This window comes from Haliotis rubra, unplaced genomic scaffold (assembly GCF_003918875.1).
Source record: "Haliotis rubra isolate DU_JTF1 unplaced genomic scaffold, ASM391887v1 Scf203, whole genome shotgun sequence".
Taxonomy (NCBI): Eukaryota; Metazoa; Mollusca; class Gastropoda; order Lepetellida; family Haliotidae; genus Haliotis; species Haliotis rubra.
Window position 1 is genome coordinate 433093 of NW_025766037.1, and position 24156 is coordinate 457248.

The window sequence follows — 24156 nt, forward strand, 5'->3', positions numbered from 1 at the left end:
TTGGAGAGACACCAAGGTGAAGGTAAAAATATTTTGTGAGTTTGGCTAGTTGGGAGCTATTGGTATAGTTCAAATACCGTTACTATCTATTATCAAAACAAATTTCAATAAACTTGGATCTGAGTGCTTGCTGTCACTAACCCTAGATCTGAAGTCATCTCATGTCAGAAAAACCTCTCATCTGAATCAGAAAGCTGCTTCCAACAACAGGAAACAACGGTTTTGTGTATTCTAATCGTCAAAACTTAAAAATGTTTACACAGTGTATTCTAAACTGCAATTACTGGATGTACAACTGATTCCTTCAAAATAATATCCATTTTTCACAGAATTTAATCCGTCATCACAACATCCTCCAAACCTTACCAAATTCTCACCACACAAATACACCCCAACCTCCATCCTCACAACACCCACCCCACCCAAAACTCCATCCTCACAACACCCACCCCATCCAAAACTCCATCCTCACAACACCCACCCCACCCAAACTCCACTCTCAAAACATCCACTCCACCCAAACTCCAAATCTCAAAACATCCACCCCACCCAAACTCCATCCTCACAACACCCATCCCACCCAAACTCCACCTCAAACATCCATCCACCCAAACTCCAAATCTCACATCCACCCCACCCAATCCCATCCCACAACACCCATCCCACCCAAACTCCACTCTCAAAACATCCACTCCACCCAAACTCCAAATCTCAATACATCCACCCCACCCAAACTCCAACTCTCAAAACATCCACCCCACCCAAACTCCATCCTCACAACACCCATCCCGCCCAAACTCCACTCTCAAAACATCCACCCACCCAAATCTCCATTCTCACACCACCCACCCACCCCAACATCCACTCTCAAAACATCCACCAACCCCAAACTCCATCCTCACACCACCCACCCACCCCAAACTCCACTCTCAAAACATCCACCCACCCTCCAACCTCACAACAACCACCCCACCAAAACTCCCACCCTCACAACACACATCCCAACCTCCACCCTCACAACACCAAGCCACACCAACCTCACAACACCCACCCCACCCCACCCCAACCTCACTACTGCCACCACACCAACCGCCACCCTCACAACACCCATCCCACCCCAACCTCCACCCTTACAACACCCACCCACACCAACCTCCACCCTCACAACACCCACCCACACCAACCTCCACCCTCACAACACCCACCCAACCCAAACCCTCACAACACCCACCCACCCCAACCTCCACCCTCACAACACCCACCAACACCAACCTCCACCCTCTCAACACCCACCCCACCCGAACCCCCTCACAACACCCACCCACCCCAACCTCCATCCTCACAACACCCACCCACACCAACCTCCACCCTCACAACACCCATCCACCCTCACAACACCCACCCACACCAAACTGACCCTTAACATAACCCCATCCTCACCCTGACACCCTGACCACCCCACCAGATAACTTGAGCTCACCTGCTGCAGTGTGACATCCTGCGTCTGTATGAAGTCCATGCTGCACTCGACCACACTGAAGTCTGGGGACACAGAGGAACACAGCAGGCTCAGCAACGCGTTACACAGGGCTTAGTGGGGGATATGAGGGAGATGAGAGGGTTATCATGGCTGGTAGGGATCTGATGGTGCACTAATGGGGGGCAAGGAGTTGGTAGAAGGCTCAAAGGCTGGGCACCATTCCGAAAAGTATAGAACAATTTTTTATGGATAACAACCTCCTTTTTTCGTGATGGCAACATTTTGATACAGATTCTTGTACCGTTGATAAGCAAGAGTGTGTCTTGCTTGACAACGGTACAAGAATCTGTATCGAAACGTCAGCACTGACGAAATATAGAAGTTGTTATCCATAAAATAAATTTCTATATTGTACGTCTCAACTTCTAAAATGCCACTCAAACAAGTTATTCCCAAAAGTGATGGTAGCACTATGATGATCATAAGCCCATGTTAAAGCATTTTGTTGTGATCACTTTAAGGCTACAATTGCTTTGTGAACAGGGCTCTGCCAGATATCGGATAGTGGTGGGAGCTGATAGAGGATATATAGAGAGTTGCTATGGACTTGATGGATATCTGATAGGGACGATAGAAGGATAATGGAGGACTGATACTGAGGTCTTCAGAAGATTGCCAGTGGGCAGACAGGGAATGGGGTCTATCTGAAGAGTCTTAGAGGGCTGAGTGAAGGGACATGAGGAAATGTTCAAGAATAGGGTGGTTGGTTACGGTATCAAAGCACTAGTTAATAATACAAAACACCTCATAAGGAACTGTATCTTGCTAAAGATGAACAAAAGGAAAAAGTAACAAATACAGAATAAAATCTAAAAGGAGCCCACAACAATGCCTAATTTCGGGTTAGAGATGAGGCAATCTACACTTGCCAGATTATTCTAAACCTTAAGTTAGACACATTTCATATTTCATTTTTCTATGGTCTGGGAGAGAGACAAGATGAGCAAGAATACCTGCAGTTATCTCCCCCAGGACGGCAGCAGTCTGGATCTTGCTGGGGATTTCACACAGACCTGCGACACGAACACAAAGAAGATCTGACATACATCCATGTTACCTTAAACACATCTCTTGTTGTGTGATGATTTGGTATAAAAACTGTTCAGGCTGATGGAGTAGCAATACAGACAGATACGAGACAAAGGAACCTACAAAATTAAGTGTTTCATCAAAAATACAATCAAAACCATTGTCAGAGTGCAATGTGTCAAAATGATGGTTAAAGTCAAAGTGGACTGAAGTGGCCCTTGCATATTCATTCTATATTCATTATCATTTTTACCTCTGTTAAAGGCATACAGTTCAATCTACCCCCATGTTTAGTGTAATAAGTTTAAATGGTCCTGGCATATTCCTTCTGTATTCATTTTAATTTCACTTCTGTTAAAGACATACAGTTCACTCTATCCCCTGTACATTGTAATAAAGTAAAGTTATGGTTAATGCTACGAGAGAGTGGGTTTTTTAATTTGTATTATCATTAATTAAGTGATAGTTATTATGGGTCACAATGTTTCATGTTTTGAGTGTCGGTTTTGGCTCACATCTCGCATCATATATGTCTAATGGCAATAGTATTTTTAGCGGTACGCCTTTTTGATAGTGCTCCAGAGTTGCCTCTCTTGGCTGTTTATTTTGTTTTGTCATGTCACATGTTCGACGAATTTCGAAAACATTCTGAGTGGATAATGATGCTGCCTTGGTTTGCTAGAATGCTCGAGAACTGTGTAAGAGCTATATAAAGGCTGGTTTTATCACATGACTGGAGTTATACACATCTGTCTGCCGTCATCTGCCTACCGTCGTCAAGTCTGTCTGTCAACATTTCAAGACTGTCTATTCGTCTACTCTCATTGTAAACAACCTTCAATCAGTATATCTGCTGTGACTGTAAATGTCAAGACTCTGGTGAGTTAATTTTTAATTCATTGGTGACCCAATATTTTAGATTTGTGACTCAGTTGCATTGTGCTAGATATCGGTATTGTCATTCATTGTTTGCTCAATATATTATTGAATATTTTAGACTTGTCTGTGTTCTATTTTGCTGGTTTAAAGGGACTCTTAAACCTTTTGTCACGGCAAATTTCTAACCGTAACATTAAACATATTATAAAGTGCAAGGATGCTTGTGACCCTGTCCCTTATATACAGTAAATGTCTGAGCAATGCACATGAAACCAACACACTGTCCTGACTCCTTTGCCTTGACACCGACTCAACAACCCTTTGGGCAGTATTCTATCATATCACAGTATGGACACCAGAAATGGATTCACACATTGCACCCATGTTTAGTATCAAACCTGGGCCTTGGCATGAGAGGTGAGGTGAAATTGGGTTTTACGTTGGCTTGAGAATATTTCACTCATATGATGACGTGCATGCGTGTGTATGTGTATGTGCGGCTGCTTGTACTAGCCCAGACTGAAGCTGGTTTTATAGTGCTAGCCCACTGAGATACCATGCCGCAGTGAAGCATGAATATCCCACTCAGACACATTATACTGACTCCAAGCCGACCAGTCCTTGTTGTACCCATTAATGCCGAGAGCCAGACAGGGACCAACAAGTACCATATTTTAACATCTTTTGGTATGACACGGTCGGGGATCGAACCCGCGACCTGACGCTCTCCGGGCAGACGCTCTAACCACTACACCATGGAGGTGGTCCTTGGCATGAGAAGCCAACACTTAAACCACAAGGCTACCCTACCTTCCCTTATGATAGCTGTGTAGTTCAGGTTGCTGTACAATATAAGACTGTTTCTAACACAAGAAAATTTGGTTTTATGCCGCTTTTAGCAATATTCCAGCAACATCACTGCGGGGGACACCAGAAATGGGCTTCACACATTGTACCCATGTGGGGATTGAACCCGGTCTTCTGTGTGACAAGCCAATACTTTGACCACTAGGCTACACAACCGCCCCTTCTAACACAAGAGATGAACCACGTCAATGTTACATGACTAACCTGTGTTCATCTTGATGATGTCCTCTGCTTCAGCACACGTCCCCTCCATGTACCCCTGCAGTGTCTCCATTTCCTCCTCCGTGATGTCCTCCGAACGGGACAGGAAGTTGATGGAGAGACTGTCTCTTCGACATGTGCCGTCCTCCTCCATGAACAGACAGATGTACATCACGGCAACTCTGTCCTCGAGATGGAGGACCTTCATCATCACTGAAGCAGACAAGTGGAAGGACACACTGTTACAACCAAAACAGTGCAACAGGAAACATATTAACATCCTACCTGGTCCACTAGGAAACATATTAACATCCTACCTGGTCCACTAGGAAACATATTAACAACCTACCTGGTCCACTAGAAACATCCCGTGGAAAAATATTAACATCCTACCTGGTCCACTAGGAAACATATTTACATCCTACCTGGTCCACTGGGAAACATATTAACATCCTACCTGGTCCACTAGGAAACATATTAACAACCTACCTGGTCCACTGGGAAACATATTAACAACCTACCTGGTCCACTGGTAATGTTACCTACTGGTCCACTAGGAAACATATTAACAACCTACCTGGTCCACTGGGAAACATAACATATTAACATCCTACAACAACCTACCTGGTCCACTAGAAACATATTAACAACCTACCTGATCCACTAGGAAACATATTAACAACCTACCTGATCCACTAGGAAACATATTAACAACCTACCACTAGAAACATATTTGGTCCACTAGAAACATATTAACAACCTACCTGATCCACTTAGGGAAACATATTTACAACCTACCTGGATCCACTAGGAAACATATTATTGGAAAATATTTACAACCTACCTGATCCACTAGAAACATATTTACAACCTACCTGATCCACTAGGAAACATATTTACAACCTACCTGATCCACTAGGAAACATATTTACAACCTACCTGATCCACTAGGAAACATATTTACAACCTACCTGATCCACTAGGAAACATATTAACAACCTACCTGGTCCACTAGGAAACATATTAACAACCTACCTGGTCCACTAGAAACATATTAACAACCTACCTGGTCCACTAGGAAACATATTAACAACCTACCTGGTCCACTAGGAAACATATTAACAACCTACCTGGTCCACTTGGAAACATATTAACAACCTACCTGGTCCACTAGGAAACATATTAACAACCTACCTGGTCCACTAGGAAACATATTAACAACCTACCTGGTCCACTAGAAACATATTTACAACCTACCTGATCCACTAGGAAACATATTTACAACCTACCTGATCCACTAGGAAACATATTTACAACCTACCTGATCCACTAGAAACATATTTACAACCTACCTGATCCACTTGAAAAACATATTTACAACCTACCTGATCCACTTGGAAACATATTTACAACCTACCTGATCCACTAGAAACATATTTACAACCTACCTGATCCACTAGAAACATATTAACAACCTACCTGGTCCACTAGGAAACATATTAACAACCTACCTGGTCCACTAGGAAACATATTAACAACCTACCTGGTCCTACCTGGTCCACTAGGAACTGGGAAACATGGTTAACAACCTACCTGGTCCACTGGGAAACATATTAACAACCTACCTGGTCCACTAGGAAACATATTAACAACCTACCTGGTCCACTAGGAAACATATTAACAACCTACCTGGTCCACTAGGAAACATATTAACAACCTACCTGGTCCACTAGAAACATATTAACAACCTACCTGGTCCACTAGGAAACATATTAACAACCTACCTGGTCCACTAGGTAACATATTAACAACCTACCTGGTCCACTAGGAAACATATTAACAATCTACCTGGTCCACTGGGAAACATATTAACAACCTACCTGATTAACAACCTACCTGGTCCACTAGGAAACATATTAACAACCTACCTGGTCCACTATTACCTGATGAAACATATTAACAACCTACCTGGTCCACTTGGAAACATATTAACAACCTACCTGGTCCACTAGGAAACATATTAACAACCTACCTGGTCCACTAGGAACTTGGAAACATATTAACAACCTACCTGGTCCACTAGGAAACATATTAACAATCTACCTGGTCCACTAGGAAACATATTAACAACCTACCTGGTCCACTAGGAAACATATTAACAACCTACCTGGTCCACTAGGAAACATATTAACAACCTACCTGGTCCACTAGGAAACATATTAACAACCTACCTGGTCCACTAGGAAACATATTAACAACCTACCTGATCCACTAGGAAACATATTAACAACCTACCTGGTCCACTAGGAAACATATTAACAGCCCACATGGTCCACTATAAAAAACATATTAACAACTAGGTCCACTAGGAAACAAGACAGCCTACCTGGTCCATCCGTGAACAAGCCGGAGTAGTCGCCAGCGCCACTTCTCTCCACCAGTGACCCAGCCTCAGTCGGCGCACACTGCTCAGTGACAGGGCTGGAAGCCAGACAAAACTGTCTATCATTTAAACTCCACAGTGCTAAATGAAACACTTCAATGTTTCACACCTATGCATTAATAACATGTGTCTCCAGAAATAATTATACAATCAAACTTAACTCCATTTTATTACTCGCCTGTGGAAGATACTGCAGTGTAATATTTTTGTAGCAATATTGCACTAGTGTAATACCGCTGAACATATGACGTCATAATGGTTACAGTTATGACGTCACAATGCTAATACCTCTGTCACAATGTTATTAGACCTTACTTGACTCGCGGAAAGATGACTCGAGTCATCACTCTCTAGACAGTTTCTATCAATTTATGTTGGCGAGTAATAAACAGAATACTAAACTCACTTCCGTAAAATACCATTTTTATTAAACTCGTGAATGATTTCGTATCAAACTCGCTTTCGCTCGTTTGATACCAAATCGTTAAACTCCTTTAATAAAAATGGTATTAAACTGAAGGTCATATAGTATCCTCTATGTATCGCACCCAAATGTGTCAGTTCCCCAGTAGGGTCTCAAGTCTTGCTTGTTTGTTAACAGTGTTGGAATCTGCATATAAACATTGCCTCATCTGTAGCGAAGGAGGTGCATGTTCATACGAACTTGTCTTTGTTCAGTACATCGAACTTCTAAAGGCCACTCAGAGAAGCACAGTATCCTAAACACAGTACGGTGTGGAACATGAAAGACAGTAAACAACCTGACTGGACTGAGTAAATAACGAGTGAGTGAGTGAATTTAGTTTTATGCCAGTGATCAACAACATGAGCATCAATCTACGCACTTGGGATTCGATTACATGTGTCAGCCAAGATAACGAGCCTGACAACTCAACCCTGTTAGACGCCTCTTACGACAAGCATGGGCCTGAAGATCCATTCTAACCTCCATCTTCATGGGTCTAGTAAATAATGAAGTATACAACTTTTTATTACTCGCTCGTGGAAGATACTGCAGTGTAATATTTTTACAGCAATATGACACTAGTGTAATACCGCTAGCCGTATGATGTCATAATGGTTTACAGTTATGATGTCACAATGCTAATACCTCACAATGGTATTAGACCTTGTTTGACTCACGGTAAGCTGAGAGTCATCACACTGTAGGCAGTTTCTATCAATTTATGTTGGAGAGTAATAAACAGAATACTAAACTCGCTTCCGTGAAATACCATTTTTATTAAACTAGTGAAAGATTTAGCATCATACCAAATCTTTAACTAATTTAATAAAAATGGTATTACATGGAAAGTCGTTTAGTATCCTCTATAAGTTTCTTTGATGGGCATTTTAGAAGTTGAGTTGATGAAGAATAATGACAATTATTATGGATATACAACTGCTTTTATTCTGTGGAGGCGACCTATGTCGAAACGTCGCCTCCACAGAATAAAAGAAGTTGTATATCCATAATAATTGTCATTATTCTTCATCCTCTATAAGGATAACAACTTTGTTTATCGATGTAGATTCTTACACAGTTATCAAGCTAAAGTGACAACAATCCCATCAAGTTCAGTTTGACAAAGTTGACCCACGGCAAACAGTAAATCATCTCTCCCAAAACACCAGCAAAAATTCCAAAGCTATCAAGTTCACTACTTTAAGTGGCCCTTACAAGGAAGCTGGTATGACAAACTGACTGACTGAGTTTGGTTTTACGCCGCTTTTAGCAATATTCCAGCAACATCACGGCGGGGGACACCAGAAATGGGCTTCACACATTGTACGCATGTGGGGATTCGAACCCGGGTCTTCGGCGTGACGAGCCAATGCTTTAACCACTAGGCTACCCCACCGCCCGTACTGACAAAAGGAACAATGGATAGACAACTTTTTTTGGCAATACATGCAACATTTTGTCGTAGATACTAACCATGTTAGCAACTTCAGGTTGACAAAGCTGCAATCCTTGATACCAATCATCAGAACATCATGAAAATAAACTCAGGTTCCCATGGAAACACTTCTCAACAACCCATGAACCAGGAACATGAGAAGATATTCCTCAACGTGCATACCTGTAGTATTTCCGCGAGAAGAGGATTCCGCTATCGGTCTCAGCGATGTGGAGTGCCAAGGAAGCGCCCTCTGTCTGCCACTCCATGTAGTTTGTAGAATACACCAAGTTCCACTCCCCAGTAAACTGGAAGAAGTACAGAGAACAGCATGATGTATCTCTTGTCTCCCATCAAATGATAAAACTAGGTCAAGGGATATACACAAATGTTCTGCTCCTGTACACCCAACAGTGAACCATGTTGCAAATTTGTCATGAGCTACAATTACACCATTTTCTAAGAAACATTTGCCCGCGACACTTATATCTCTCTCCTGAAGGCCATGAGACTTTTAGTATGGCAGCTATAGTCTATTTGCAGTGAAAACGTATTGATGAATTTCACTTTAAACAAAAATGTAAATCAAATAAAGAGAAATTAAGATTGCGAATCCTCATAATTTTACCTTGCCATTTCAAAATTTAAATCTCAGATTTTTATTCAACTTAGGATAAAAGTTGTTTAACAAACGATCATTGTTTCAAATCGCTTATATTGGTTTGTATTACAAGGGGGTAAGCGCAGTAGTTGGAACAGTGAAACAAATGCACGTGAGGTACGTGATGAGCGTTACTTAGACCAACCCTCCTTGTTCTCGGTGTTTCATTTAATGTGCATACCCCCTTGTAATACAAAGCAATAATACCGATTTGAAACTATTATCATTTGATAAACAACTTTTATCCTAAGTTGAATAAAAATCAGAGATTTAAATTTTGAAATGGCAAGGTAAATTTATGAGGTTTCGCAATCTCAATTTCTCTTTATTTGATTTACATTTTTGATTAAAGTGAAATTCATCGGTACATTTTCACCACAAACATACTATAATGTCCCAATGTTATCTGTTCAGGGTGATCAGCCGATTTGAATGGGTTTTGACAGTAGCAAAGTTGTTGAGTCAACAAGTTGGATTATTTTACAAGTAAATTCCAGGTGTGCTGTTCTTACAGACTGCTGGGCCCCGCTCCTGAAAGCGATCGTAGAGCTAAGGTGATCGTAACTCCCATACTTTAACATAGACTTACGACAGTAGTAGCGTTAAGATGATCGTAACTCCCATACTTTACCATAGACTTATGACAGTCATAGCACTAAGATGATCATAACTCCCATACTTTAACATAGACTTACGACAGTAGTAGCGTTAAGATGATCGTAACTCCCATACTTTAACATAGACTTACGACAGTAGTAGCGCTAAGATGATCGTAACTCCCATACTTTAACATAGACTTACGACAGTAGTAGCGCTAAGATGATCGTAACTCCCATACTTTAACATAGACTTACGACAGTAGTAGCGCTAAGATGATCGTAACTCCCATACTTTAACATAGACTTACGACTGTCGTAGCGCTACGATCGCTTTGAGGAACGGGACCCTGATCGTTACCATAAACTGAAACATTTGTCTTTCCATGTTTCTTCATTCATGCCTGTAAACATTCAACACTGATTCTGTTTGTTGTTTGTATGTCCGAAATAACTTTATAATTTTTGCCTTTAAGTATATTAATCAACATTCAGAAACCTATATATCAGGATTTAACTGTTATGCCTGATGCCTTATCTTTCTGGATTTATATGTGATATATGATATAATCAATTTAATCAGGCATTATCTATCATGCATAATCTGTCCTGTCATGCACTGCCAATCAGGCATTATATGTTATACATGACCTTTATGCATTATCTATCAGGCATTATGTGTTATAGAATATCAGGCATTATCTAGCATACATTATCACTCGTTATCTATCAGGAATTTTTGCACATACATTATCTAATGGTATTATCTATCAGGGCTTATCTGTGACATATAATCTATCAGGCATTGTCCATCAGGCATTATCTGTCATGCAGTACCTTTATGCATGATCTATCAGGCATTGTGCAATATATCATCTGTCAGGTATTATTTGCCATGCATTACCTAGGAAACATTATGCATCAGGCATTCAATGACATATATCTTCTACTCATTTTCCATCATGCATTATTTCACATATATTTTCTATTGCATATTATCTGTGTGTATTATCTATCAGGATCTATCTGTGATATATGATCTATCAGGCATTATCCATCATGCATTATTTCACATATATTTTATATTGAACATTATCTATGTGTATTATCTATCAGGACGTATGTTATGAGGCATTACCTGTCATCCATTACCTGTCATCCATTATCTGTCATGCATTATCTGTCATGCATTATCTATCATGCGGTATCTCTCATGCAATATCTATCATGCATTATCTGTCATGCATTATCTCTCATGCAGTATCCCTCATGCAATATCTATCATGCATTATCTGTCATGCATTATCTATCATGCGGTATCTCTCATGCAATATCTATCATGCATTATCTGTCATGCATTATCTCTCATGCAGTATCTCTCATGCAATATCTATCATGCATTATATGTCATGCGTGATCTATCCTGTATTATCCATGCCAGTCTTTAGCATGTATTACCGTGGTCAGGTCGAAGTTGGGGTCCACAGTAATGAGGTTATCATTGCAGCCAGCGATGGGCAGAGCATAGTCTGATGATTATATAAAGATGATATATTTTATATGTTCTACAACAAAATCTTAGTTGGAAATGATATTTGAGGATGCTTGTTCTTGTACAACAGATAGCTAGTTGTATGTTTGTTTATGTTGGGTGGTAAGGTGGCTCCGTGGTTAAAGCTCCAGCTCATTATTGTCCAGGCCAGGTTTCATTTCCTAACAGGGCAAAATGGGTGAAGTCCATTCTGGCATCTCCCAGTTAGAAGTAAGGCTTAAAGTGGCACTAACATATGTTTCAATAACAGAACTCTGGTATGCTTAATAATTGTAAACCAAAAGTCACTGTGATCTTTAATCTGATTGGTTGAAAAACATGTCGAATGGTATTCGATTCCTGGATATTCGCTGCGTATTAATATGTGCAAACATCGCACACACCGTTGTATTGTTACGTCATCAGCTGTGATGACGTCATTTAAATCATATTGTGACGTCAAGTCCGAATGACATCACAAATGAGCAGTTCCAGATGCTACCATGGGAACCAGCTGAAACGGCCAGCTGATGACACTTCACTGCTGTACCCGTACTCCATGTCAATGAGTGCAGACATAAAAACATGTGTGGACCTTTTGGTTTACTTTTGTGTTTACAATGTCGATAAACATCATGTGTTGGCTAATTTCGGGTGTTATTGGTATTTGAAGCACAGGAATATTTCATTTGAAACCTCCGGCTGACGCTGGCCAACATATGATGTTTATCTCCTAAATAGAGATTAATAACAGGAAATAATATCTTTATTTGTAAAATGTCGGGAAAAGATTACACAAAAGAAATGGAGCAAGCTGTGGAAATTGAGGGTAGAGTGGGAGGTTGAGGAGAGTACAGTTACTCCCAGGTGTTCAACAGGGAGGAAGAGGAGAAGATGGTTCAGGAGGTGGAGAGTACAGTTACTCCCAGGTGTTCAACAGGGAGGAAGAGGAGAAGATGGTTCAGGAGGTAGAGAGTACAGTTACTCCCAGGTGTTCAACAGGGAGGAAGAAGAAAAGATGGTTCAGGAGGTAGAGAGTACAGTAACTCCCAGGTGTTGGTCAGGGAGGAAGAAGAGAGGATGGTTCAGGAGGTGGAGAGTACAGTTACTCCCAGGTGTTCAACAGGGAGGAAGAAGAGAAGATGGTTCAGGAGGTGGAGAGTACAGTTACTCCCAGGTGTTCAACAGGGAGGAAGAGGAGAAGATGGTTCAGGAGGTGGAGAGTACAGTTACTCCCAGGTGTTCAACAGGGAGGAAGAGGAGAAGATGGTTCAGGAGGTAGAGAGTACAGTAACTCCCAGGTGTTCAACACAGGAGAAGATGGTTCAGGAAGAGATGATGTGTTCAGGAGGAAGAGAGAGTTCACAGAGGTACAGTTAACTCCCAGGTGTTCAACACAGGGAGAAAGATGGTTCAGGAGGTGGAGAGACAGTTAATGTGTTCAACAGGGAGGTGGAGATGGTTCAGGAGGTCGAGACAGTTAATCCCAGGTGTTCAACAGGAGGAAGAGGAGAGATGGTTCAGGAGGTGAGAGATGGTTCAGGAGGTAGAGAGTACAGTTATAGGTGTTCCACAGTAGAAGATGGTTCCAGGAGGAGGGAGGATGGTTCAGGAAGAGAGGATGGTTCAGGAGGTGGAGAGTACAGTTAATCCCAGGTGTTCAACAGGGAGGAAGAGGAGAAGATGGTTCAGGAGGTGGAGAGTACAGTTAATCCCAGGTGTTCAACAGGGAGGAAGAGGAGAAGATGGTTCAGGAGGTGGAGAGTACAGTAACTCCCAGGTGTTCAACAGGGAGGAGGAAGAGAGAGAAGATGGTTCAGGAGGTGGAGAGTACAGTTAACTCCCAGGTGTTCAACAGGGAGGAAGAAGAGAAGATGGTTCAGGAGGTGGAGAGTACAGTAACTCCCAGGTGTTCAACAGGGAGGAAGAAGAGAAGATGGTTCAGGAGGTGGAGAGTACAGTTACTCCCAGGTGTTCAACAGGGAGGAAGAGGAGAAGATGGTTCAGGAGGTGGAGAGTACAGTAACTCCCAGGTGTTCAACAGGGAGGAAGAAGAGAAGATGGTTCAGGAGGTGGAGAGTACATGTGATGTCAGAGAGAGTACACTAACTCCAAGGACGGAGTGGTACAGGTCAGCAAAGAGGAGTAGAAAACGGAAGCTCATAAAGATCAATGTGTCTGAAGCAATCAAGAAGAAGAAAAACAATGTAGTAACACAAGGTTTACTTGATAATGTGTAAGATGTTTTAAACACTGGAAGTCTCACCTGTGGTCACCTGGTGACCCCGCACTGCATCTATGATGGCCTGCGGAATACTGCACGCACCTGTCAGAAACATAATGGTTACAGATCAGAAACAATTTTTCTCTGTGAAAACAACTCCTTATACCTTTCTTCTAAACTTAATGTGATCAGAGCATTTATTGTTTTGCTAAAGTATTTTGTTAAAGCTTTGCAGTACATAAATGGTTTGATGAGCATAAATCTAGTGATCAGAGTTGCTTTCTTTCTCTATGATAGGATCAGCCAGTAAATATGATATTAACCGGTATAATGTTCATTGGTCTGTTAAAACCTTGCACATGTATTTCACGACAGTCATCAGTTAAAGCAGGATTAGAAATAAAAACATTGTTCTAAACTATGCGAAGTCTTGTCCATCCACCCAGTCCCTCACCTGATCACTCACTCACTCACTCTCACCCACGAAGATCCAAGTTAGAATTGATCTTCAGTAACCCATGCTTGTCATAAGAGGCTCGCTGACTTGGTTGACACATGTCATCATACCACAGTTGCGTAGATCAATCCTCATGCTGTTGATCACTGGATTGTCTGGTTCAGACTCGAAATTTACAAACCGCCGCCAAATAGTTGGAATATTTCAGAGTGCAGTGTTAAACGCCAACCAACCAACCACTCTGCTCTCACTAAACATGTGTACACAGTTACCTGGATCAGTCTGTGCCATGGCGCTCACATCAGCACACACGTTGTTGACATAGCTCATGAGTGTCTGGAGACGCTGGTCATCCACAGCGGTGTGGACAGACAAGATCTCAACCAGTCTAGAGTCACTGGGGCAGCTTTCACCCATCGTGGCGTCGAAACACGAGTACGTCACAGCATACTCATCATCCGCGTACATAATTCTGTACATTCCTGGAACATTCCACGTCATGTCACAGGTATTTAAATAATTGTTTTAATCAGTGTTTTGGTTCTACAATGGCATGATAGTGATTAGAGCTGGTTATAGCTAAATAAAGAAGTTTGATTTGATGTTTATTTTTTTATGAATATTTATTAAGTCTCCCGAGCTCATCGATAACCATTGACGCAAGGTAAATTGATCGACTGATGGATAAATTGCTCCAGCACTAATTGTGATAAGGAATCCGGGTCCTGATCCGCAAAGCACTCATAACGTTACGACCTGTTGTAACTCAATAGTTTATCATAGCCTTACGAATGTCATAGTGCTACAAATACTGTGTGGATCGGGACCAAAAGCACTTACATTGTGTGCCTTTTTCTACCATCAGACTATATATAAACCGTGGACATGTTTTTTGGTTGTTGTTGGGTTTTTTATTCCAGCATAATAGGTACATTCATATGGGTATAAGCAGTTGAGCAAAGATTCATGTGATGTACAATGAAAGCACAGGGAAGTAACTCTATGGTTGTACCATTTTTTATTAAGTTATAAAGTTCAAGGCACAAAAATAAGTAGCTGTGGCAGTGTGCCAATGCTATATAAAGTCATAAAGTCTATTTTGTCTTATTGGAGTTGTACCAGCAAGTTCAATACTGGCACAATGTTTGCAAGAGAAAGTAAAATTTATGTCAGTATGCAAATAATACATGAAGTCAGATGTTTGCAATGTAATTTATAATTTATAAAGCCCAAGAAAGGCACAGTGTTTACAAGAGAATTCATAGGCCAATAGTATATAAAGTAACCGTGGACATGTTGACGAAGAAGATTGTTAATAACATGTGTACAACTTTGCATGATGAAATATTGAGAATCATTTCAATAAACAGTTTGTCATGATTTGTATGATTGTCATGAAATATTATAAGTTGTTCACTGGTCTCGAGGGGGACATGGGCTGATGTACCCTCCATGTTTGTTTATGTTCCCTGAGCCCGAAGGGCGAGGGGAACATAAAGAAATATCGAGGGGCCCTGAGGGACCAGTGAACAATGTATTTATCTTACCGAACACCTCAATGGTAATTTTGAACTGTTTGAAGCACGGGTATCGGATCGTAGTATGGAGTACCAGACGACAAGAAAAACAAATTTAGAGTTATCTCCCTTCCATCGATTTGCATTTGCAAAACATCGGTAATTTCCATTCATCATACGTGATTCAATGTTATTTGAGATAAAGAATTACTACTATGAAGTACCAAATGAGTTTGGCGGGGTACATAGAAAATGTTACTCGCTTGTAAGCGGGGTACATTGAAAATAATAGAACAGCACTCAGTCAATCAGAAAACAACATTTATGTGTGAGGTAAGATAAATGATGATATTACATCCTGTACATATGCTGTATAGCCAAACTGATTGACTGACTGAGTTTGGTTTTAGCCGCTTTTAGCAATATTCCAGCAACATCATCGGGCTGGGGGACACCAGAAATGGGCTTCACACATTGTGCCCATGTGGGGATTCGAACCCGGTCTTTGGCGCTTGTGACGAGCCAACGCTTTAACCATTAGGCTACCCCACAATCCCCTGTATAGCCAAAGAAACTGTATGGTTATATTTCAACAAAATATGCGAGTGAGTGACTTTAGTTTTTCGCGCTTTTAGCAATATTCCAGCAATTTCAGTGGGGACACCAGAAATGGGCTTCACACATTGTACCCATGTGGAGAATTGAACCCAGGTCTTCGGCATCAGGAACAAACGCTTTACCACTAGGCTACCCCACCACCCTCAACAAAATACAAAACAAGTGAAATATTAATAAACTGTATGCAGTGAGTATTGAAATGTTAGATAACAGCAACATGTACTTGTAGCTGTAACACAGACCTAGATCCACGGATAATGTTATTACAATATATTAATACAAAACTGAAATGTCTTCGACTTTGGCTCATTTCACAATGTGATCACCTCATTCTGCTTCCAAATTCAGCGGGCGGTGGGGTAGCCTAATGGTTAAAGCATTGGTTCTCGTCACCAAGACCTGGGTTCAAATCCCACATGGGCACAATGTGTGAAGCCCATTTCTGGTGTCCCCCACCTATATTGCTGGAATATTGCTAAAAGCGGCGTAAAACCAAACTCAGTCAGTCAGTCCAAATTCTGCAGGGGCAGTTGGGTGACAAAATGGGGAAAGTGTTTGCCTGTTATGGTGTCCACGCCGAAGGGCTTGGTTCCCCACATGGACACAATCAGCACCTCTGGTGTCCCCACCATGATATAGCTGGAAACATTCTAAAAGTGGCGTAAAACTCACTCCAGTGATTACACATCTGTGTTACTCACCATGGAGACTGCTGCTGTCGCCAAAGCCGATGGTGTAGTCTCCTGGCTGCTCAAACTCAGTCAGCTTCAGAACCTCCACAGGCTCACAGGAACCCCATGAGGACCTGCATGAGAACAACATTGTCAGGAAGAAACAACAAGAACATACTGGGATGTACATCACATCAGGAACGAACATCAGAAACAACAAATTACACAAACTCACAGAAATCCCAGGAAGACCTGCATGAGAACAACATCGTCAGGAAGAAACAACAAGAACATACAGGGATGTACATCACATCAGGAACGTACATCAGAAACAACAAATTCCACAAACTCACAGGAATCCCATGAGGACCTGCATCAAAACAACATTGTCAGGAAGAAACAACAAGAACATACAGGGATGTACATCACATCAGGAACGTACATCAGAAACAACAAATTCCACAAACTCACAGAAATCCCAGGAAGACCTGCATCAAAACAACATTGTCAGGAAGGAACACCATTAGAGACAACAACCATCAACATCAAAGAAACAAACGTCACAAGGAATCAAAAACAACAAACATAACAGAAACAAACATCACTAGTAATAAACACAGGAACAAAATCAAGCATCACCAGGAAGAAACAGGAAGAAACATCACAGGAACAAAAATGAACATTCATCACAGGAATACACAAGAACATTCATCACAGGAACAATAACAAACAAGCACCACACAGAGCAAACATCATCAGCTGCCAGCATCATCTCGTCTCCACACATACAGCTGTAGCATCATCTCGTCTCCAGACATACAGCTGTAGCACCATTAACTTACTTGTAGCTCCGTGACAGGAGAAAATGTCATCACTCTCATCCCTCAACTGGTGCCAATACAATTTCCTTCGAACTCGAACCAGCTCAGTAATGTTGTTGCCCCACATGGATGACGACCACAGGGTGAACCATTTTGTGTCAGCAAACTGTATAACACAGAGGCACATGGGGGTCAGTCAGGGAGATGGGAATCAGATGGGGGTCAGATTGAGGAGATGGGGTCAGATTGAGAGATGGGGTCAGATTGAGGAGATGAGAGTCGGGAGATGGAAGACAGACAGGGTAGATGGCGTCACATTGAGGAGATGAGAGTCAGGGAGATGGAAGACAGACAGGGTAGATGGCGTCACATTGATGAGATGCGAGTCAGACTGAGGAGATGGGGTTAAAGAGAGGTACTTTGATCAGAAGAAATCAGACAGAGGGATCAGACAGGACGTGGGAGCAGATGGAGGAGGTTGGGCCATTATGGAGGAGTGTAAAAGGTCTGGACATTTTCACCATACACATTTACTGGTGGTTTTTGAAGCAATCTCTTGACTACACACATTTACTGGTGTATACGAAGGTACATTGCTACTGCAGATATATACTGCTGTATAGGAGGTCTGAATAACTCAGTCAAGGGATACCTTGTGTATGTCCAGATCAGCCTGAACTGGTATGAAGTCTGAGTGACAGCCAATAACAGAGTGATCTGAAAACAACATGAACAGGTGAATGTGTGGCGTTGAAATCTGGCAATACATATACACACACAGGTGAATGTGTGGCGTTGAAATCTGGCAATACATATACACACAGAGAAATATTTCCCGCATTTACGCAAAGAAAACATTTGACTAGAAATGTCATAAATCATAGATAGATTTTAGCATAAATTCGACCGCTTCTGTGGTGTATTTGACTCGAGAGCGGAAGGTCACGGGTTCGATAACCCGACCGTCATCATACCAAAAGACGTTAAAATATGGTACTTGTTGGTCCCTGCCTGGCGCTCGGCATTAATGGGTACAACAAGGACTGGTCGGCTCGGAGTCAGTATAATGTGTCTGAGTGGGGTATTCATGCTTCACCGCCGCATGGTATCTCAGTGGGCTAGCACTATAAAACCAGCATCAGTCTGGGCTAGTACAAGCAGCCGCGCATTACACATACACACGCATGCACGCCGCCATATGAGCCAAATATTCTCAAGCACCATCGCTAAACCAAAAATCACCTCACCTAGCATAACTTCATTAAGGAATATTTGATCTGTCTCTTGTTGTCACAGCAACAACTGATGCCAGATTCTGAAGACATTTAAAGCAAAACAATGCAGACAAATGTGGCTTTCTTTGCTGCTCACACTTGGTGCCCGAGGAACACTCTTACCATCTGTGATCAGGTCGTCCTTGCTGCCTCCACAATGGCTGCCTCCACACAATGGCAGATGGCATCAAAGGAAGACATTCCACTGTAACAGAAGGAGAAACAATGAATTAAGAACCAAAGGTAAATTTTTATCAAAAGGAAGACGAATTGCAAAGGCCTTATATAATTGTGCTATTCTATCAAGATGCCCAGTTATATAATATATACATTGAAAAGAAGATAAAAAGCAAAAGAAGATATATAGGTCAGATGCAAAATATGTAACAAAAATAAAGCAAGCGAAAAATCAGTAAGATCATTCACAATAATATGAGCGGAGAGAAAAGATGGCTCATGGTTTCCACCGCTTAGCAAATATTCCAGCATGTCATCAACCTTTATTTTTGTAGGACACCAGAAATGGGCTTAAAACTTCAAATGATATTGATAAAACCCATATAGGGGAATCTGAACCGGATACTAATAAAATATGAAATCATGCCTGAAATAAATGGCATATAAAAATTAGAGAAATTTCCGAGGCAAGATGTTGGTATAATATTCTGACTGAAATTAACAATGCAACAAAGAGAATAATGTGCAGGATGAATGGAAATGGAAATTGATAAAAGACATACAATTACAGTATAAAAATATTACATTCAATTATTCCATGTAATAAATATTTGGAAAAATAAACATAAAAGAAAGTAATGTTTGTGAAACATGTGGTCATATAGATACTGTTAGACATTATGTGTTTTATTGTCCAAATATTTTGCGTTTTTGGTTCGACATTTTCAAATGGATAAAAAATAATGTAAGTAATACAGTATACGATAGTTATAGAAATATTGCACGCTATGGCCCCAAAGACTGAGTTTAAAGATAGTGAAGTTAAATTTTGTAATTTTATTATTCAAGTTTATAGTATGCCGATATAGGGTAACAAAACAAGGTGTAATTTTAGAATGTTTGAAAGTGAGTTGAAAAATACAATATAAAAAAATATTAAGAAAACAAAATTCAAAAATACATGTCATTAACACAGGCTTTGTATTTTGAAATATATGATTCATGACACATCTGCCCTGGTAAGCTCTCCAATGGCTTCAAACAGGAGTATTGAAAATCGTGGAATTTTAAAATGGTAATAAAGATGCAGAAAAAAGGAGAGTCATGTCAGGTTACTTGCAGAATAACAGAAGGAAAACTCTCAACTTTAACCTAAAAACAGTTGAATAAACATTACACCTACAAATCATCGTCTACCATCCTAATGAGTGTCAGAAAAGGTCCCCAGTACCCAATGACTTGTGTACAGCCACTGAAGAGAATTTGGACTACAATCAGTTACAATGTATGACGTTACAATGTATGACTTTGTTACATTGATATGGCTTTGTCACTTTGCTTGGTCTACATGACTTGTTACAATACGTGATGTGACTTGTTACAATGTATGACATGTTACAATGTGTGACTTGTTACAATGTATGACATGTTACAATGTGTGACTTGTTACAATGTATGACATGTTACAATGCATGACATGTTACAATGTGTGACTTGTTACAATGTATGACATGTTACAATGTGACTTGTTACAATGTATGACATGTTACAATGCATGACTTGTTACAATGTATGACATGTTGCAATGTGTGACTTGTTACAATATATGCTACAATGACTTGACAAATATATGACATTACAATGCATGACTTGTTACAATGTATGACATGTTGCAATGACATGTTGCAATGTGTGACTTGTTACAATGTATGACATGTTACAATGCATGACTTGTTACAATGTATGACTTGTTACAATGTGTGACCAATTACAATATAGGACTTGTTATAATGTATGAAGTGTAACAATGTAGGACTTGTTACAATGTGTGACTGATTACAAAGTGCAATTTGTTACAATGTGGGACTTATTACAATGTGCGATTTTGTTACAATATACGATTTCTTACAATATATGATTTTGTTACAAAATATGATTTGTTACAATGTATGGCATGTAACAATGTATTACTTTGTTACATTGTATAGCTTAGTTATGAGTTAGTGAGTTGATTCATTTACAAAGATATTATAGGTTTTGGGGGTAACTAGGCCCATTTACACCTTGCCCATAACAAGATTTGCTAATGACATAGCATTATTATTAAGCAGAAAATATATGTTTATTACTTTGCCTAACTTTGTTGCAATGCCTGACGTTTTTCCAACGTATGATATTGTTTCAGAGTTTAAACCTTATTTAATCAAAATAGTTTATGCACAATATCATCAATGCCACAATTTTCATATTGACAATTATAGTTAATTCTTCATCAACAATATTCCTGATTATCAATCCTTTTAGCTAGCACTTGTTACAAAACATCTTATGTTTTATCATGACACTTTACAACAATCCATGCCAGTGTTACCATGCAAGACCTTATTACAATGTAATACTTTGACGCACTGTATGACTTTGGTATAAACTGAACATTTGTGTTGAGAATAATTATTAATTATACATATACCAAATTTCACAACATTTTGAAAAAAAAATTCAGAATATGTTTTCAATATGGCTGTTGAGGCAACCAACAGGCAACAAACTTAGAAATGAAATCGTTATAAACACTGCTATTGTAAAACAACTTCAGGTGTTGTAGGGAACCAGCGTTTAGCTTCACTGGTCTGGTGGTTTCCAATGGGAAAATCTTTAACAACATGAAATGATGCTGCAAAGTGATGCCTTTTATTTAAAATCGTCTTTTAGTGGCACATTTAGAAGTTGCTGAATCAGATAAGGACAAACTTGATGGATGAACAACTTCTTTATTTAGGTGATGTAACATTTCAATACAGATTCTTGTCTCATTGTCAGAAAGAATCTGTATCGAAACGTCACATCACCTGAATGAGTTGTTGTTCATCTATAAAGTTTGTCCTATCTATTTGAAAATCAGAAAGTTTAAAACCTTCTTGTATATTTACACACATATAAACAAAGAAAAACATTTCTACTCTCCACACGAAAAACACATCTGCTGTAAGACTTGTGATTAATTTCACGCAATAACTTATCACGAAGACCAATATGTCAATGAAACCTTAAGGGAGGTCGGTATTAGACTTAAAGGACATTTTGTTCTGATATACCCCTGTAGGGAGAAGTGGGAGGCCTGCACTTCACTCTCAGACATCAGTCAAGTTGGGGATGAGATAGATGGGTCTAGTCTTGAATCATCATCCATTGATGGCTGTTTGATATAGGAAAGCCTCCAAGGAAATGTGACATTCCTTACACATGTTCTCTGCTCTTTGCTGGGTGTGAGAATGAGAGAGTGAGTGTGAGAGACTAATGAGAGAGTTAGAGGGTTGATGAATGAATGAGAGAGTGGGTGGGTGGATGAATGAATGAGAGAGTGAGTGTGAGAGACTAATGAGAGAGTGAGTGGGTGGATGAATGAATGAGAGAGTGGGTGGGTGGATGAATGAATGAGAGAGTGAGTGTGTGGATGAGTGGATGAGAGAATGAGAGGGTGGACGGAAGAATGAGAGAGTGAGTGAGGGGTGGATGAATGAATGAGAGAGAGGGTGGAGAGACTGAGTGAGGTGGATGAGTGGATGGATGAATGAATGAGAGAGAAGGTGGGTGAATGAATGAGAGAGAGAGTGAGAGTGAACGAACGAATGAGTGGGTGGATGAGATGAATGAGAGAATGAGGGTGAGTGGACGAACGAACGAGTGGGTGACGGTGGACGAACGAACGAGAGAAGTGGAACGAATGAGAGTGGTGGATGAATGAACGAATGAGAGGATGGGTGGACGAGTGGAGTGAGGACGAATGAAGACGAACGAGAGTGGACGAACGAGTGGACGAACGAACGGAGGAGGAGAGAGTGAGTGGACGAACGAACGACGAACGAGTGAATGAATGACGAGTGAGTGACGGACGAACGAGTGGAGGTGGACGAACGAACGAACGAGAGGGTGAATGAACGAACGAATGAGGACGAAGGTGGACGAACGAACGAGTGGACGAACGAAGGAACGAACGAACGAGAGTGAGTGGACGAACGAACGAGTGGATGAACGAACGAGAGTGAGGAGATGAACGAACGGGTGAACGAGTGGGTGAACGAACGGAGAGTGGACGGTGGACGAACGAATGGAACGGTGGAACGAACGAGTGGAATGGACGAACGGAATGAGTGGAGTGGACGAACGAGAAGTGAGAGTGGATGAATGAGTGGATGAATGAATGAGAGGAGGATGAGTGAATGAGAGAGTGGAGAGTGGGGTGGATGAATGGAATGAGAGAGTGGTGGGAATGGAATGAGAGTGAGTGGAGGGTGAACGAGACAAACGAATGGAGGAATGAATGAGAGTGGGTGGATGAATGACGATGGTGGACGAATGGAGTGGAGGTGGACGAATGAGAGAGTGGTGGAACGAGTGAGTGGAATGAATGAGAGTGGATGGAATGAATGAATGAGAGTGGATGAATGAATGAGAGAAAGGAGGAATGAGATGAATGAGAATGGAGTGGATGGAGTGGATGAATGAATGAGAGTGGGTGGATGGAATGAATGAATGAGTGGGTGGAGTGGAGAGATGAATGAGTGGAATGGAGTGGTGGATGAATGAATGAGGAATGGGTGGATGAATGAATGAGAGAGTGGAGAGTGGATGGAACGAATGGAATGGAAGAGTGGATGAATGAGTGGATGGAATGAATGAGAGTGAATGAGAGGAATGAGAGTGAGTGGATGGATGAATGGAATGAGTGGAGTGGATGGATGGAATGGA

At 40.9% G+C, this 24156-nt stretch overlaps 1 protein-coding gene across 1 annotated transcript in view; it reads right to left on the reverse strand.

Annotated features, from left to right (window-relative positions):
- Positions 1-17157: 17157 nt before the first annotated feature.
- LOC124275852 overlaps positions 17158-24156 on the reverse strand; it is a 118751-nt gene continuing 111752 nt past the window's right edge. The window contains exons 34-35 of the mRNA XM_046711533.1: positions 19354-19435; positions 17158-17269 (exon numbers count right to left, since the gene is read on the reverse strand). Of these exons, the coding sequence (XP_046567489.1) occupies positions 17158-17269; positions 19354-19435 (194 nt within the window). The remainder of the gene's footprint in view (positions 17270-19353; positions 19436-24156) is intronic.